This window comes from Moschus berezovskii, chromosome 27 (assembly GCF_049115385.1).
Source record: "Moschus berezovskii isolate FMDL1 chromosome 27, NW_MosBer_1.0, whole genome shotgun sequence".
NCBI classification, from domain to species: domain Eukaryota; kingdom Metazoa; phylum Chordata; class Mammalia; order Artiodactyla; family Moschidae; genus Moschus; species Moschus berezovskii.
Window position 1 is genome coordinate 22,870,827 of NC_142486.1, and position 18,169 is coordinate 22,888,995.

Genomic DNA, 18,169 nt, shown 5'->3' on the forward strand with positions numbered 1-18,169 from the left:
TGAGATAGAGTAAAGGGTAAATGATAGCATGTTAGAGTGCAAAACAAGGGCTTTGTTGTCAGAAGAACCCAGGTCCAAAACTCTGCCACTTAACTGCATGACTGACTCAGACTTAAGAACAAGTGGCAGTTTTCTGCTCCATAAAAATGGTGAGGTTATGAAGAGGAGATGAGATAAATGTGTATAGACATTAAATGTGACTCACCCAAAATAAATGTGAGTTGAATGAATGAATTCAAACATCAAATTAACTATTAATAGACCAATGTCAGTCTTAACTATCCTCATTGATTTGTAAGCTCCAATTCTGAAGCCCTGATACACTTACTGGTTTGAACCTTGCAATTTCAGAACTCAATTATATATGATATTATGGCTCATTTTTAATGTACTAGTCTTACTGACTAATCAGACTATATTCTTATAAAATCAAGATTGTTTTATTTCACTATTCATTCATATCTTGTTCAAGAAATTCCTATTGATCAACTACCACATTTCAAGATGATTTAATGAAAATGAACTAGAAAGTATAGCTAATTACACCAGAGGGGAGTGATGCTGATTTGGCAATAGAGAAAAAAGGGTCAGAGATATTGAGTCACTCATTTTCTCCCCTACAAGTTATCAGTGTATGAACCAAATACCTTAGAAACATTACTTCATTCCAACAAAAGCTAACTTCAGTGGAAGCCAGGTGAGAGAAAGAAACATGACTTCTTTGAGGTCAATAAAACAATGAGTTTTCTAAGTTAGAATATACTCATCGTATCATAATGAAAAATAATAGGAATAGATAGATAAATTACAATTAGCCAATTTAAATAGTTTAGATTTAATGCAATAGGACACAAGAAGTTCTGTGTAGAGGAACAAAAATGATAATAAAATTATATTAGAGAATGTTATTCAGGCATTAGCATCAAAACAGTGATCAAAGGGAGACAGACCATAAACTTTTTTCAGGAAAATTGTAGAGCCACAGCACTTCAGAGTACCCTTCGCCATGATAGCTATACGGTCGCCCAGGATATCAGCTTCATCCATGTGGTGGGTTGTCAATAAGATGGTACGATTCTCTTTATGCTTCTGAAGGACATCCCAGGTAAATCTCCTTGAGACTGGGTCCATGCCAGATGTTGGCTCATCAAGTATCACCACCTACAGATCAGAAGAACAATTCCATGATCATATTTAATTCATGTTATGTTCTTTATGTGATAACTTACTGTTTTACATGGGGGACATATGCAAGCTAAAATACATATTCTAGACTATATTAAGAACTTTGCAAAATTAACAATAAATTAAAACCCAATAAATATTATATCAACTGGATCAATGATGGAAATACCCTCTGATGATCATTTGGGAAGTTCCTTCTAGAGAGTTAGATTCATATCAGCTCATAGGTTTGTGTCAGCTCAGTTTTATTTATTAGCTGGGGCAGGGACCCATGTTAGTGGTTCTTACCTTGGAGTCTCCTATTAGTGCTATAATGATGGAGAGTTTACGCTTCATTCCTCCACTCAGTGACTTTGAAAGGGCATCACGCTTTTCTATCAGGTCAAAAGATATCAGCATTTTGTTAATTTCTTTAGAACGTGTTTCTGGAGGTACTCCTTTTATCTAAAAAAGAAGCCAGAGTTTACATGGTGCTTCCAACTTTATCCTTAGAAAATTCTTTCATCAGGATTTTTCTTTCTTTTTATTTAAAAAAAAATTTATTTATTTTAATTGGAGGCTAATTACTTTACATTATTGTATTAGTTTTGCCATACATTGACATGAATCTGCCCTGGGTATATATGTGTTCCCCATCTTGAAACCCCCTCCCACCTCCATTCCCATCCCACCCCTCTGGTCCATGAGTTATTTAGACATGAGCTTTTTCTTCTCTTTGCCCCCCTTTATAGTAAAAGAACAATGTCTCCAAAAAATGAATTTCCACTAAATAAGGATAAAGATGTTGGTTCTTTGTCACACTGCCTGAAGCATATGAAAAGAGTGGGAAAAAAGAATATATCTCTGGCTCACCACACAGTAGAAATAGAGATGTTCTAACACTGTCAAGTGATGGAACAATATGTCATCCTGGGGGCACAAGCCCAAACTTTTCCTGACTTGAACCATATCTTTTGAGATATCATATCCACTAATATACACCTTTCCACTGGTAGGACGATAGAAACCTAGAATCAAGCATAAGACATGACAGAAACTTAGTTTCAGTGAAAGAACCCGACAATACACTGTTCATTAGCACCTCCTTAATAGTCTATTTGTAGACTACTTGAAAGAATTATGAGTACCTCTTACAAAGAAAGTGACCTGGTACCATCTGGTAATGGGGAAATTTTTTTTTAATCTATATATTGTGGTTTCTAATGAGTATAAAAATATTAATTACTTAAGTAATAAAAAATACTTTGAGGAATTATCAGTTTCGGTGTTCTATGCTGCTGTCTATTTGACAACATATGTGAACCACAGTATAATCTTACCAACTTGTGATTCATCCAACCTGGCATTTCGCATGATGTACTCTTCATAGAAGTTAAATAAGCAGGGTGGCAATATACAGCCTTGTTATATTCCCTTCCCAACTTTGAACCAGTCATTTGTTCTATGTCCAGTTCTAACTGTTGCTTCTTGACCCACACACAGGATTCTCAGGAGACAGATAATGTGATCTGGTACTCGCATCTCTTTAAGAACTTTCCACAGTTTGTTGTGATCCACACAAAGTCTTTAGCATAGTCACTACAGCAGAAGTAGATGTTTTTCTTGAACTCCCTAGCTTTCTCCATGATCCAACAAATGTTGGCAATGGTTCTTTTGCTTCTTTGAAACCCAGCTTGTATATGTGGAAGTTCTCAATTCATGTACTGCTGAAGTCTAGCTGGAAGGATTTTGAGCATAACTTTACTAGCAAAACCAATACCCAGTTGTGGATGTGACCAGTGATAGAAGCAAGGTCCGGTGCTATAAAGAGCAATATTGCATAGGAACCTGGAATGTTAGGTCCATGAATCAAGGCAAATTGGAAGTGGTCAAACAGGAGATGGCAAGAGTGAACGTCAACATTCTAGGAATCAGTGAATTAAAATGGACTGGAATGGGAGAATTTAACTCGGATGACCATTATATCTACTACTGTGGGCAGGAATCCCTTAGAAGAAATGGAGTAGCCATCATGGTCAACAAAAGAGTCCGAAATGCAGTACTTGGATGCAATCTTAAAAATGACAGGATGATTTCTGTTCGTTTCCAAGGCAAACCATTCAATATTACAGTAATCCAGGCCTATGCCCCAACCAGTAATGCTGAAGAAGCCAAAGATAATCGGTTCTATGAATACCTACAAGACCTTTTAGAACTAACACCCAAAAAAGATGTCCTTTTCATTATAGGGGACTGGAATGCAAAAGTAGGAAGTCAAGAAACACCTGGAGTAACTGGCAAATTTGGCCTTGGAGCACGGAATGAAGCAGGGCAAAGGCTAATAGAGTTTTGTCAAGAGAATGCACTGGTCATAGCAAACACAACAACACAAGAGAAGACTCTACACATGGACATCACCAGATGGTCAACACCGAAATCAGATTGATTATATTCTTTGCAACCAAAGATGGAGAAGCTGTATACAGTTAGCGAAAACAAGACCAGGAGCTGACTGTGGCTCAGATCATGAACTCCTTATTGCGAAGTTCAGACTTAAATTGAAGAAAGTAGAGAAAACCGCTAGACCATTCAGATATGACCTCAATCAAATCCCTTATGATTATACAGTGGAAGTGAGAAATAGATTTAAGGGACTAGATCTGATTGATAGAGTGCCTGATGAACTCTGGACGGAGGTTCGTGACATTGTACAGGAGACAGGGACCAAGACCATCCCCATGGAAAAGAAATGCAAAAGAGTGAAATGGCTGTCTGAGGAGGCCTTACAAATAGCTGTGAAAAGAAGAGAGGCGAAAAACAAAGGAGAAAAGGAAAGATATAAGCATCTGAATGCAGAGTTCCAAAGACTAGCAAGGAGAGATAAGAAAGCCTTCCTCAGTGATCAATGCAAAGAAATAGCGGAAAACAACAGAATAGGAAAAACAAGAGACCTCTTCAAGAAAATTAGAGATTCCAAGGGAACATTTCATGCAAAGATGGGCTCGATAAAGGACAGAAATGGTATGGACCTAACAGAAGCAGAAGATATTAAGAAGAGGTGGCAGGAATACACAGAAGAACTGTACAAAAAAGATCTTCACGACCAAGATAGTCACGATACATGATCACTGACCTAGAGCCGGACATCTTGGAATGTGAAGTCAAGTGGGCCTTAGAAAGCATCACTACAAACAAAGCTAGTGGAGGTGATGGAATTCCAGTTGAGCTATTTCAAGTCTTGAAAGATGATGCTGTGAAAGTGCTGCATTCAATATGCCAGCAGATTTAGAAAACTCAGCAGTGGCCACAGGACTGGAAGAGGTCAGTCTTCATTCCAATCCCAAAGAAAGGCAATGCCAAAGAATGCTCAAACTACCGCACAATTGCACTCATCTCACACGCTAGTAAAGTCATGCTCAAAATTCTCCAAGCCAGGCTTCAGCAGTATGTAAACCGTGAACTCCCAGATGTTCAAGCAGGTTTTAGAAAAGGCAGAGGCACCAGAGATCAAATTGCCAACATCCGCTGGATCATGGAGAAAGCAAGAGAGTTTCAGAAAAACATCTATTTCTGCTTCATTGACTATGCCAAAGCCTTTGACTGTGTGGATCACAATAAACTGTGGAACATTCTGAAAGAGATGGGAATCCCAGACCACCTGACCTGCCTCTTGAGAAACCTGTATGCAGGTCAGGAAGCAACAGTTAGAACTGTATATGGAACAACAGACTGGTTCCAAATAGGAAAAGGTGTGCGTCAAGGTTGTATATTGTCACCTTGCTTATTTAACTTATATGCAGAGTACATCATGAGGAACGCTGGGCTGGAAGAAGCACAAGCTGGAATCAAGATTGCAGGGAGAAATATCAATAACCTCAAATATGCAGATGACACTACCCTTATGGCAGAAAGTGAAGAGGAACTCAAAAGCCTCTTGATGAAAGTGAAAGAGGAGAGTGAAAAGGTTGGCTTGAAGCTCAACATTCAGAAGACAAAGATCATGGCATCTGGTCCCATCACTTCATGGGAAATAGATGGAAAAACAGTGGAAACAGTGTCAGACTTTATTTTTTTGGGCTCCAAAATCACTGCAGATGCTGATTGCAGCCATGAAATTAAAAGACGCTTACTCCTTGGAAGGAAAGTTATGACCAACCTTGATAGTATATTAAAAAGCAGAGACATTACTTTGCCGACCAAGGTCCGTCTAGTCAAGGCAATGGTTTTTCCCGTGGTCATGTATGGATGTGAGAGTTGGACTGTGAAGAAAGCTGATCGCCGAAGAATCGATGCTTTTGAACTGTGGTGTTGGAGAAGACTCTTGAGAGTCCCTTATACTGCAAGGAGATCCAACCAGCCCATTCTAAAGGAGATCAATCCTGGATGTTCATTGGAGGGACTGATGCTAAAGCTGAAACTCCAATACTTTGGCCACCTCATATGACGAGTTGACTCACTGGAAAAGACTCTGATGCTGGGAAAGGTTGGGGGCGAGAGGAGAAGGGGACGATGGAGAATGAGATGGCTGGATGGCATCACCGACTCTGTGGACATGAGTTTGAGTGTACTCCGGGAGTTGGTGATGGACAGGGAGGCCTGGCGTGCTGTGATTCACGGGGTCGCGGAGAGTCGGACACGACTGAGCGACTGAACTGAACTGAACTGAACTTACTAGCCTATGAAATGAGTGCAATTGTATGGTAGTTTGAACATTCTTTGGCATTGTCTTTCTTTGGGATTGGAATGAAACTGACCTTTTCCATTCCTGTGATCACTACTGAGTTTTCCAAATTTGCTGGCATATTGAAAGCAGCACTTTAACAGCATCATCTTTTAGGGTTTTAAATAGCTCAGGTGGAATTCCATCACTTCCATTGGTTTATTTATGGTAATGCTTCATAAGGTCCAATTCACACTCCAGGGTCTGGCTGTAGGTGATTAACCACACCACTGTGGTTATCAGGATCATTAAGACCTTTCTTGTAGAGTTCCTCTGTGTATTCTTGCCAACACTTCTTAACCTCTTCTGCTCTTGTTAGGTCCTCACCATTTATGTCCTTTATCATACCCATCCTTGCATGAAATGTTCCCTTGATACCTCCAATTTTCTTCAAGGGATCTATAGTCGTTCCCATTCTATTGTTTTTCTCCACTTCTTTGCATTGTTCATCTCAGAAGGCCTTGTTATCTCTCCTTGCTATTCTCTGGATCTCCGTATTTAGTTGGGTATGTCTTTCCCTTTTCCCTTTATCTTTGCTTCTCTTCTTTTCTCAGCTATTTTTAAAGCTTCTTCAGACAACCACTTTGCTTTCTTGCATTTTTTTTTCCTTTGGAATGATTTTGGTCACTGCATCCTGTACAATGTTACAAATGTCCATCCATAGTTTCTCAGGCTCTTTGTCTACCAGATCTAATCCCTTGACTATACTTGCCACTTGTAAAAGTACCACATGCTACTAAGCTGGAAACTTTAAATTGAATAATTTTATGTTATAAAATTTTGCCTCAATTAAATATTATCATTCAAAAAATTACAAGACATAACCCTTGGGCATCGAGCTATTTTTAATTGAGGAAACGTGTGTCTCAACAACTGTAATACATGATACAATTAATTCATTCTGCAAGTATTTATTGAAAACTTACTGTGTAAGAAATTAATCCCTTGGGACATAGTTACCAAACAGAGGTAAGGGTGATTAATTCTGGTGGATGGGATCAGGAAGTAGTTTTTGATCTGAATCTTCATGAATGAGTAGAAAATTACAAAAGGGAAGTGGTGGTTTAGGCATTCCCTTAGGAAAAGGGAATGCGCATATACACATTCAGTTCAGTTCAGTTCAGTTCAGTCACTCAGTTGTGTCTGACTCTCCGCGACCCCATGAATCACAGCACGCCAGGCCTCCCTGTCCATCACCAACTCCCGGAGTTCACTCAAACTCATGTCCACAGAGTCGGTGATGCCATCCAGCCATCTCATTCTCCATCGTCCCCTTCTCCTCCCGCCCCCAACCTTTCCCAGCATCAGAGTCTTTTCCAGTGAGTCAACTCGTCGCATGAGGTGGCCAAAGTATTGGAGTTTCAGCTTTAGCATCAGTCCTTCCAATGAACACCCAGGATTGATCTCCTTTAGAATGGACTGGTTGGATCTCCTTGCAGTCCAAGGGACTCTCAAGAGTCTTCTCCAGCACCACAGTTCAAAAGCATCAATTCTTCGGCGCTCAGCTTTCTTCACAGTCCAACTCTCACATCCATACATGACCACGGGATAAACCATAGCCTTGACTAGACGGACCTTGGTTGGCAAAGTAATGTCTCTGTTTTTTAATATACTATCAAGGTTGGTCATAACTTTCCTTCCAAGGAGTAAGCGTCTTTTAATTTCATGGCTGCAATCAGCATCTGCAATGATTTTGGAGCCCCCCCCAAAAAAAGTCTGACACTGTTTCCACTGTTTTTCCATCTATTTCCCATGAAGTGATGGGACCAGATGCCATGATCTTTGTTTTCTGAATGTTGAGCTTCAAGCCAAACTTTTCACTCTCCTCTTTCCCCTTCATCAAGAGGCCTTTGAGTTCCTCTTCACTTTCTGCCATAAGGGTAGTGTCATCTGTATATCTGAGGTTATTGGTATTTCTCCCTGCAATCTTGATTCCAGCTTGTGCTTCTTCCAGCCCAGCATTCCTCATGATGTACTCTGCATAGAAGTTAAATAAGCAGGGTGACAATATACAGCCTTGACGTACTCCTTTTCCTATTTGGAACCAGTCTGTTGTTCCATGTACAGTTCTGACTGTTGCTTCCTGACCTGCATACAGGTTTCTCAAGAGGCACGTCAGGTGGTTTGGTATTCCCATCTCTTTCAGAATGTTCCACTGTTTATTGTGATCCACACAGTCAAAGGCTTTGGCATAGTCAATGAAGCAGAAATAGATGTTTTTCTGGAACTCTCTTGCTTTCTCCATGATCCAGCAGACGTTGGCAATTTGATCTCTGGTGCCTCTGCCTTTTCTAAAACCTGCTTGAACATCTGGGAGTTCACGTTCACATATTGCTGAAGCCTGGCTTGGAGAATTTTGAGCATGACTTTACTAGTGTGTGAGATGAGTACAATTGTGTGGTAGTTTGAGCATTCTTTGGCATTGCCTTTCTTTGGGATTGGAATGAAGACTGACCTTTTCCAGTCATGTGGCCGCTGCTGAGTTTTCCAAATTTGCTGGCATATTGAGTGCAGCACTTTCACAGCATCATCTTTCAAGATTTGAAATAGCTCAACTGGACTTCTATCACCTCCACTAGCTTTGTTATACAAATTAGGAAGTGCATAATATATGTTCTGAGATATCAAATGCATTGGTTTCCAATGGCTGTTGTAGCAAATTACCACAGAGTTAGTGTTAAAACAAAAGAAATTTATTCCATTACAGTTCTGGAAACTGGAAATCAGTATCACTGGGGTGAAACTGAGGTGTCAGCAGGGCCTCACCCTCAACAGAGACTCTGAGGGAAAAATCCATTTCTTGTCTTTTTCAGATTATGGTGGCTGCTAATATTTCTTATCCTGTTAAGCAACACTCTGGTTATCTGGGTCCAACATCACATTGCCTACTCTCTTCTTGTCTTCTGTTCTTCTGCCTATCTACAATCTCCCTCTGTCTTTCACTTATGAGGTCACTAGAGATTTCATTTAGGATTTAGCCAGATAATCCAGGATTATCTCATTTTATATATATAGCCTGGGTGTCACACACCCCAACAAGCTTCTTGGCACAGAACTATCCAACCCCATGCAGGGATCTGTCTTACAGGAAAAACCCTACTTGCCCATGACACTTGGTACCTTCAGGGTATCTGGATTGCTGGTTCTTGATCTTCCTAAGAAATATTGTGGAGCAAATCCATTTTTATTTCGGATTTATTTTGTCATTTAGGATTTGGTTCTGTGGGTCTTTTTTTTTTTTTTGGTAAGTAAGCAAAAACTAATGAAACAAGGTCTGCTGAAGTTGTGAATTGAACCACACTTAACTTTTCAGTGAGGAAGAGACAGACCACTTCACTGCCCTGCCTCCTCACAAGGGTCAGGGCCCCACCTTTTTCCTCCCAGGCAGAAAGTAGAAGCCACCTTGGCTGGAGTAGCCCACCACACCAAGCAGACCCCAAGGATTTGTTGTTGTCTTTCTGGCCAGGTCTGTGCCCAATACATCAGCTTCTCCACACTACATGTTGGGCATAGACCTGGCCAGAAGACATGGCAAGGAGACCATTATCTTCGGGGACCAGTGTCACAAAATGTAAAGCATGGAATATGTTCTAAGATGAAATATATAAAAATATTTAATAAGTGGCAGTTAATGTTATACTGAAGACAACAATAACAATATTCACTAATAATTATGTGGAATTAATTAGGGAGTAATGATAAAGAGTTTTAACTAAGTTTCAGAAGTATTTCAAAGATAGAAGTTAACAAAGAATTGTTGTTTTCCATCATTTCTTTCCTCAAAGATAAAGCTACTTATAGTTGACCTAAACTGGGAAATTCAGCCTTGCTCCAACCTTTCTTTCACTTGACACTCTGGTATCATTTTGGTCATTCCGACTGAAGTGACTTAGCAGCAGCAGCAGCAGCAGCAGCATTCTCTTTCTCTGTTCTCTAGCCATATAATATTCCCTATTTTCTTACTTCCTAGCCCTGAATATCCTTAGAATATGAATCTCCCCTTTCTCTCATGATTCATTACACATTGTACCAATCTGAAATTAGATTTTATTTTCCCTTTGCTCATAGACCTTGCCCGCAGTATTAGATCAAGGTGACAGGACAACACCTAACACTCAAGCTGTATTTTTTACTTCTTGAGATGTTATAAAATTCCTATTTGCTCATCAACTCCTTGCTCAACTATAAGATCTTTGAAGGGAAGGACTTTCTGCTCAACACTGCATTCTTAGTTTTCACCCAAATATCTGGCATATTAATGTATACTAATGATATAAGTAAGGTTTTGCCTCATCTGTAATTTAGTGAGTCATTTGAGTAATGAGAACACTTTCTGGGATAATAGTGAAGTCATCTATCTTCATAGGCAACAGGATTATTCAGAGGTATGCATATGTCAAAATGCAGCAAATGAATACTTAAAATTTAAACATTTTTTAATTAAAATTTTATTCCAAAAGAAAAATTCTAGTTAATGATATGTATTCTAAATTATTTATTAGGAAGCATCATAATGTCTAAAATTAATTTTCAGATGACTAAAAATGGGATCAATAGATCTATGACAAATATATAAAATGGTAAAATGGTAAAATCTAGGCTGTGGGTATAAGGGTGGTCACTAAAATCTTTCAACTTGGATGTAAGTAGAATTTTCTTATTAAATACAAAAGTATATTCATAAGAATATATACTACACATTATACAATGAAACAATGTACATCAAACAAATTAGAATGGTTTCCTACGAAGGGAGCAGGGGAACAGAAGAAAGTAATATAAAAGGAAATTTAAAGGAATAAATAAGTGACAGTAGAAAGGCTCTCTAGTCTTTGCATTGACCAATGAGGATGGTGCACTACAAAGTGAGAAGTGGGATGCACCTGAGAAACAAAATAAACATTGATTTTTAAGCTTAATAATAAGTGATTTACACTTTGTAAAGAAAGCAGATTAATAAACAGCCACATGTATCATCTAAATAACAATGTCAATGTTAAGAAGAGTACACAAAAGCTTCAAAGCTTAATCCACAGTATCTGTGTCAAAGTAACCATGAGTATTTACCTGTGAGGATAGATAAGGTAGTAGTCTTCCCTGCTCCATTATGACCGAGAAGGACAGTGATTTGCCCCTCATATAAATTCAAAGACAAGTCTTGAACTGCTAGTACTGTCATATTTTGCAAGGTGAATTCCTGTGAGAAGAATAAAACCCCACAAACTTTATATCTATTACTATTACTTATAAAGGGCATGCATTTATATCAAGAATAAGATATATAGAATAAGAAAAATAAGAGACCATTAATCTCAAAAGGTAAAATCAAAGTATAAAAGAAAAAAAATCATGAACAATTATATCTGGAAGCAAAATGTGGATAGAAGTTCAAAGTAGGTCCATAAGACTTTTTCTGAACAATTTCATGGAGTCCCACTTTGATCCATTTACTGTCATGAAGCTGATATATTACAGTCTGCTCCAGTCAATGTCTTTCTGCTAAATTCCTAAACTTAATGCAAAAACTCATTATATGTGGTTGTCCTATAAGCACTTCAAACTCTACTAATTAGTTAGTTTAGTCACTCAGTTGTATCCAACTCTTTGAAATCCCATGGACTACAGCACACCAGGCTTCCCTGTCCATCACCAACTCCCAGAGCTTGCTCAAACTCATGTCCATAGAATCGGTGATGCCATCCAATCATCTCATCCTCTGTTGTCCCCTTCTCCTCCTGCTTTCAAACTTTCCAAGCATCAGCATCTTTTCAAATGAGTCAGTTCTTCGCATCACATGACCAGGATATTGCAGCTTCAGCCTCAGCATCGTCCTTCCAAAGAATATTCAGGACTGATTTCCTTTAGGATAGACTGGTTGGATCTCCTTGCAGTCCAAGGGACTCTCAAGAGTCTTCTCCAACACCACAGCTCAAAAGCATCAATTCTTTGGCACTCAGTTATCTTTAGAGTCCATAGTCCACTCACATCCATACATGACTACTGGAAAAAACATAGCTTTTACTAGATGGATATTTTTCTGCAAAGTAATGTCTCTGCTTCTTAATATGCTGTCTAGGTTGGTCATAGCTTTTCTTCCAAGGTGCAAGCTTCTTTCAATTTCTTGGCTGCGGTCGCTATCTGCAGTGATTTTGGAGCCCAAGAAAATAAAGTCTGACACTGTTTCCATTGTTTCCCCACCTATTTGCCATGAAATGATGGGACAAGATGCCATGATCTTAGTTTTTTGAATGTTGAGTTTTAAGTCAGCTTTTTCACTCTCCTCTTTCATTTTTATCGAGAGGCTCTTTAATTCTTCTTTGCTTTCTGCCATAAGGGTGGTGTCATCTGCATATCTGAGGTTATTGATATTTCTCCTGGCAATCTTTATTCCAGCTTGTGAGGCATCCAGGCTGACATTTCTCATGATGTACTCTGCATATAATGGTGATCTGAGTTAAATTCACCCATTCCAGTCCATTTTAATTCACTGATTCCTAGAATGTCTATGTTCACTCTTGCCATCTCCTGTTTGACCACTTCCAATTTGCCTTGATTCATGGACCTAACATTCCAGGTTCCTATGCAATATTGCTCTTTACAGCACCGGACCTTGCTTCTATCATCGATCACATACACAACTGGGTATTGGTTTTGCTTTTGCTCCATCCCTTTATTCCTTCTAGAGTTATTTCTCCACTGATCTCCAGTAGCATACTGGGCACCTACCAACCTGGGGAATTCCTCATTTAGTATCCTATCATTTTGCCTTTTGATACTGTTCATGGGGTTCTCAAGGCAAGTATACTGAAGTGGTTTGCCATTCCCTTCTCCAGAAAGTGAAGAGAAACTCAAAAGCCTCTTGATGAAAGTAAAAGAGGAGAGTGAAAAGGTTGGCTTGAAGCTCAACATTCAGAAAACAAAGATCATGGCATCTGGTCCCATCACTTCATGGGAAATAGATGGAAAAACAGTGTAAACAGTGTCAGACTTTATGTTTTTGGGCTCCAAAATCACTGAAGATGCTGATTGCAGCCATGAAATTAAAAGACGCTTACTCCTTGGAAGGAAAGTTATGACCAACCTAGATAGTATATTAAAAAGCAGAGACATTACTTTGCCAACCAAGGTCCGTCTAGTCAAGGCTATGGTTTTTCCCGTGGTCATGTATGGATGTGAGAGTTGGACTGTGAAGAAAGCTGATCGCCGAAGAATTGATGCTTTTGATCTGTGGTATTGGAGAAGACTCTTCAGAGTCCCTTGTACCGCAAGGAGATCCAACCAGTCCATTCTAAGGGAGATTGATCCTGGGTGTTCATTGGAAGGACTGATGCTAAAGCTGAAACTGCAATACTTTGGCCACCTCATGCAACGAGTTGACTCACTAGAAAAGACTCTGATGCTGGGAAGGGTTGGGGGCGGGAGGAGAAGGGGACGACCGAGAATGAGATGGCTGGATGGCATCACCGACTCTGTGGACATGAGTTTGAGTGAACTCCGGGCGTTGGTGATGGACAGGGAGGCCTGGCGTGCTGTGATTCATGGGGTCGCGGAGAGTTGGACACGACTGAGCGACTGAACTGAACTGAACTGAACTCTGCATATGAGTTAAATAAGCAGCATCACAATATACAGCCTTGATGTACTCCTTTCTCAATTTGGAACCAGTCTGTTGTTCCATGTCCAGTTCTAACTGTTGCTTCTTGACCTACATACAGATTTCTCAGGAGGCAGGTAAGGTGGTCTGGTATTCCCATCTCTTTAAGAACATTCTGCAGTTTGTTGTGATCCACACAGTCAAAGGCTTTGGCATAGTCAATAGAGCAGATTTTTTTCTGGAATGCTCTTGCTTTTCCTATGATCCAACAGATGCTGGCAATTTGATCTCTGGTTCCTCTGCCTTTTCTAAATCTAGCTTGAACATCTCGAAGTTCACGGTTCACATACTGTTGAAGCCTGGCTTGGGGAATTTTGAGCATTACTTTGTTGGCATGTGAGATGAGTTCCATTGTGCAGTAGTTTGAATATTCTTTGGCATTGCCTTTCTTTGGGATTGGGATGAAAACTGACCTTTTCCAGTCCTGTGGCTACTGCTGAGTTTTCCAAATTTGCTGACATATTAAGTGCAGCACTGTAACAGCATCATCTTTTAGGATTTTAAATATCTCAACTACAATTCCATCACCTCTGGTAGTTTTGTTTGTAGAGATGCTTCCTAATGCCCATCTGATTTCACATTCCAGGATGTCTGGCTCTAGGTGAGTGATCACACCACTGAGGCTATCTAGGTCATTAAGATCCCTTTTGTATAGTTCTTCTGTGCATTCTTGCCACCTGTTCTTAGTATCTTGTGCTTCTGTTAGATTCATACCATTTCTGTCCTTAATTGTGCCCATCATTGTGTGAAATGTTTCCTTGGTATCTCTAATGTTCTTGAAGAGATCTCTAGTCTTTCCCATTCTATTATTTTCCTCTATTTCTTTGCATTGATCACAAGGGAGGCTTTCTTATCTCTCCATGCTGTTCTTTGGAACTCTGCATGCACATGGGTATATCTTTCCTTTTCTCCTTTGCCTTCTTTTCTCAGCTACTTGTAAGGCCTCCTCAAACAACCATTTTACCTTTTCTTTTTTTTTTCTCTTGGAAATAGTCTTGATCACCACCTCCTGTACAACGTTATGAACCTCTGTCTATATTCTTTGGGCACTCTGTCTTTCAGATGAAATCCCTTGAATCTATTTGTCATTTCCACTGTATAATTGTAAGGGATTTGATTTCGGTCATACCTGAATCATCTAGTAGTTTTCCCTACGTTTTTCAGTTTAAGTCTGAATTTTGCAGTGCTGACTCTATAGAGCTTCTCCCTTTAGGCTGAAAAGAATATAATTAATCTTATTTTGGTATTGACCATCTGGTGATGTCCATGTGTAGAGTCGTCTTTCGTGTTGTTGGAAGAGGGTGTTTGCTATGATCAGTGTTTTCTCTTGGCAAAACTCTACTAGCCTTTGCCCTGCTTAGTTTTGTATTCCAAGGCCAAACTTGCCTGTTACTCCAGGTATCTCTTGACTTCCTAGTTTTGCATTCCAGTCCCCTATGATGAAAAGGACATCTTTTTTTGAGTGTTAGCTCCAGAAGGTCTTGTAGGTCTTCACAGAACTTCAGCTTTTTGTGGCTTTGCTGGTGAAGAATTCGCCTGCAATGTGGGAGCCCTGGGTTTGATCCCTGGGTTGGGAAGATCCTCTGGAGAAGGGAAAGGCTATCCACTCCAGTATTCTGGCCTGCAGAATGCCATGGATTCTATAGTCCATGGGGTCGCAGAGTCGGACACCATTGACTGACCTTCACTTTCACTCATCTGAAAATGTATTCCTCCTGCTATATTCATTTTCTTAGTAAGTTACACCGTTATCTATCTGGATGTACAAGGCAGAAGCTTGGGATTTCCTTACCCACAGCTCCCTCTGCCTCATCTACTAAAATTTATCAGTCACTTATCCAGTGGATCCACACTGGTTGCCTTGTAAAAAAGACAACGCTTGAAGGACACTAGAGCAAACTGTCAGCTTTTCCATGGTTGAGGCAGGGCTGAGAGCAGTGCCGAAACTGTGTACTGTGTGACCCTGCACAGTGGGTGACATGACACAACAGAGTGCAACCCCTGATGGACAGCCCTGCTGGAGGAATACTTGGTGGCTCCTCTCCCAGTGGGAGCTCTGCAATACCACCTCCTTCACAGTGCAGCTCAGAAACAGGTGAGGCATTCCTACTCCAACAACTAAGGTGCAGACCCTGCCCCTTGATAAGGCTGTGACAACCACAGGGAAAAGAGGAGGCACTGCTTAACATGCAGGGCAGGTTCTGATCACCCTAAGGCCAGTCACATCACATATCAAGGGGATAAAAGCCAGAACACGCCGAGGAAAGAAGCAGCAGTCATCCATACTAAAAACAGCATTGGCATCAACAATATTAAAGCCATTCAGGCTACACAGGGATGCTAACACATAAAATAGCCCTCTAAGACCATGGTAGATAATTGTGTCTCCTAAACTCACAAAGTAAGAGGAACATAGATAAAAAGAAGAAGTAGAGGAACAACTCCCAGAAAAAAGACCAAGACAGCTCCCCTAAAAGAACAAAAAATGAAACAGACCTCTTCAGCCTGATAGACACAGAGTGCAAAAGGAGACAATGAAAAGCTATCAATAAAGATTCAGATTATTGTACAAAGAAACTAGAAACTAGAAAGAACCAAGAAAAATCAGAAATCTCATTTGCTGAGGCAAACGCTGAGCTAGAAACAATGAACAGAAGGTTGAATAAAACAAAATGAATAAGTGATGAATAAATTCCAACAAAAGAAGAAAAAGTAAAGGAGATCAAAAAATATACCTGAAGAAATTATGACTGAAAACTTTCCAAACCTAAAGAAGTGAAGTGAAAGTCGCTCAGTCTTTGCGACCCCATGGACTATACAGTTCATGGGATTCTCCAGGCAGAATACTGGAGTGGGTAGCCTTTCCTTTCTCCAGGGGATCTTCCCAACTCCAGGACTGAACCCAGGTCTACCGCATTGCAGGCAGATTCTTTACCAGCTAAACTACTAGGGAAGCAAAAAAAAAAAAAAAAAGAAGGAAACAGATATCCAGATACAGAAAGCATAGAGAGTCCCAGACAATATGAACCCAAACAGACTTACACCAGACTTACTATAAAGTGGCAAAGAAAGGAAGTGAAAATGTTAGTTGCTCAATCATGTCCAACTCTTTGCATCCCCATAGACTGTAACCCGCCATGCTGTTCTGTCCATGGAATTCTCCAGGCAAGAATACTGGAGTGGGTTACCATTCCCTTCTCAAGGAGATTTTCCCAACCCAGGGATCAAACCCAGGTCTCCTGAATTGCAAGCAGATTCTTTACCATCTGAGCCACCAGGGAAGCGAAAGTTAAATGTAAAGAGAGGATGCTGAAGGCAAGGAGACAAAAAAAATTTTTGATTGCAAGGAAATCTCCTTAAGGCAATCAGCAGTTTCCCTGTAGGAATGTTGCAGGCCAAAAGGGAGTAGCAGGATATATTCACAATCTTGAAAGAGAAAAATCTGGAACATAAGATACTCTTTCCAGAAAGATTATTATTTAGAATAGAAGGAGAGATAAAGAATTTCTGAGACAGGAAAAACTAAAAGAACTAAACTAAAATGAAACCTAACATAAAGGAAATATTGAAAGATATTTTCTAAATAGATAAGAAATAAGAATCCATAGAAAAGAGAAAATCAGAATTGAAAAGGAAATTACTTAAATAAACCAGTATACAGGTTTTTAAAAAATAAAATTAAAAAAAATTTTTTTGTGAAAGCAGTGAATGGCAAAAAGGTAAATATGAAGATGTAAAAGAGGACAACAAAGGTAAAAGGTGCGAAGAAGGAGAATAGCAAAATGCAGATTTTTTTACAATGTGTTTGAGCCTATAAGAAAATCAGTCTAAAGCATTTAGATATAGGAAAATGTTAACATACTTGAAAAACAAGATAATCACAAACATATGATAGTTTCACAAAGACCAACAAACAAGAGATCACAAGCATAATACAAAAGGAACTAATCAAACAACAAAAGGAAAAACAAAAAGAAAGGAACAAAGAAGAAATCAACAAAGAAACATGGAATCAACTGGAAAATTAGATTTAAAATGGCAATAAATACATATTTTTGATAATTACCTTATGTCAGTGGCTTAAATGCTCCAATCAAAAGACATAGAGCAGAAGATTGGATTAAAAACACACACACAGTCTAGCTGCCTAGAAGAGAATATTCAGTGCAAAAGACAGACATAGACTGAAAGTGAGATGATGAAAAAGACATTTCATTCAAATGGAAATTAGAAGAAAGTGGGTATAACAGTATCCATATGAGAAAAAATAGACTTTAAAACAAAGGCCATAAAAAAAATAAAAAAGAATATTAACATATGTACACCTGGGGCAGATTCATGTCAATGTATGGCAAACCAATACAATAATGTAAAGTAATTAGCCTCCAATTAAAATAAATAAATTTTTTTAAAAAAATAATAAATGCAAGAAGAGAGCATTACACTCATCAACAAATATGCACATTTTAGGGGTATAACTGAATCATTTTGCATCCAAATACATAAAACAAACACTAACAGATATAAAGGTGGTGCAGTGATAGAGAATCTGCCTGCCAATGCCAGAGACTCAAGAGATATGGGTTAAGTCTCTGGGTTGGGAAGATTCCCTGGAGTAGAAAAGGGCAACC

General features: G+C 39.3%; 1 protein-coding gene across 1 annotated transcript in view; it reads right to left on the reverse strand.

Annotated features, from left to right (window-relative positions):
• LOC129545009 (phospholipid-transporting ATPase ABCA3-like) overlaps window positions 1–18,169 on the reverse strand; it is a 204,697-nt gene that overhangs the window by 104,263 nt on the left and 82,265 nt on the right. The window contains exons 11-14 of the mRNA XM_088832884.1: window positions 10,952–11,081; window positions 2,038–2,192; window positions 1,474–1,629; window positions 951–1,161 (exon numbers count right to left, since the gene is read on the reverse strand). Of these exons, the coding sequence (XP_088689010.1) occupies window positions 951–1,161; window positions 1,474–1,629; window positions 2,038–2,192; window positions 10,952–11,081 (652 nt within the window). The remainder of the gene's footprint in view (window positions 1–950; window positions 1,162–1,473; window positions 1,630–2,037; window positions 2,193–10,951; window positions 11,082–18,169) is intronic.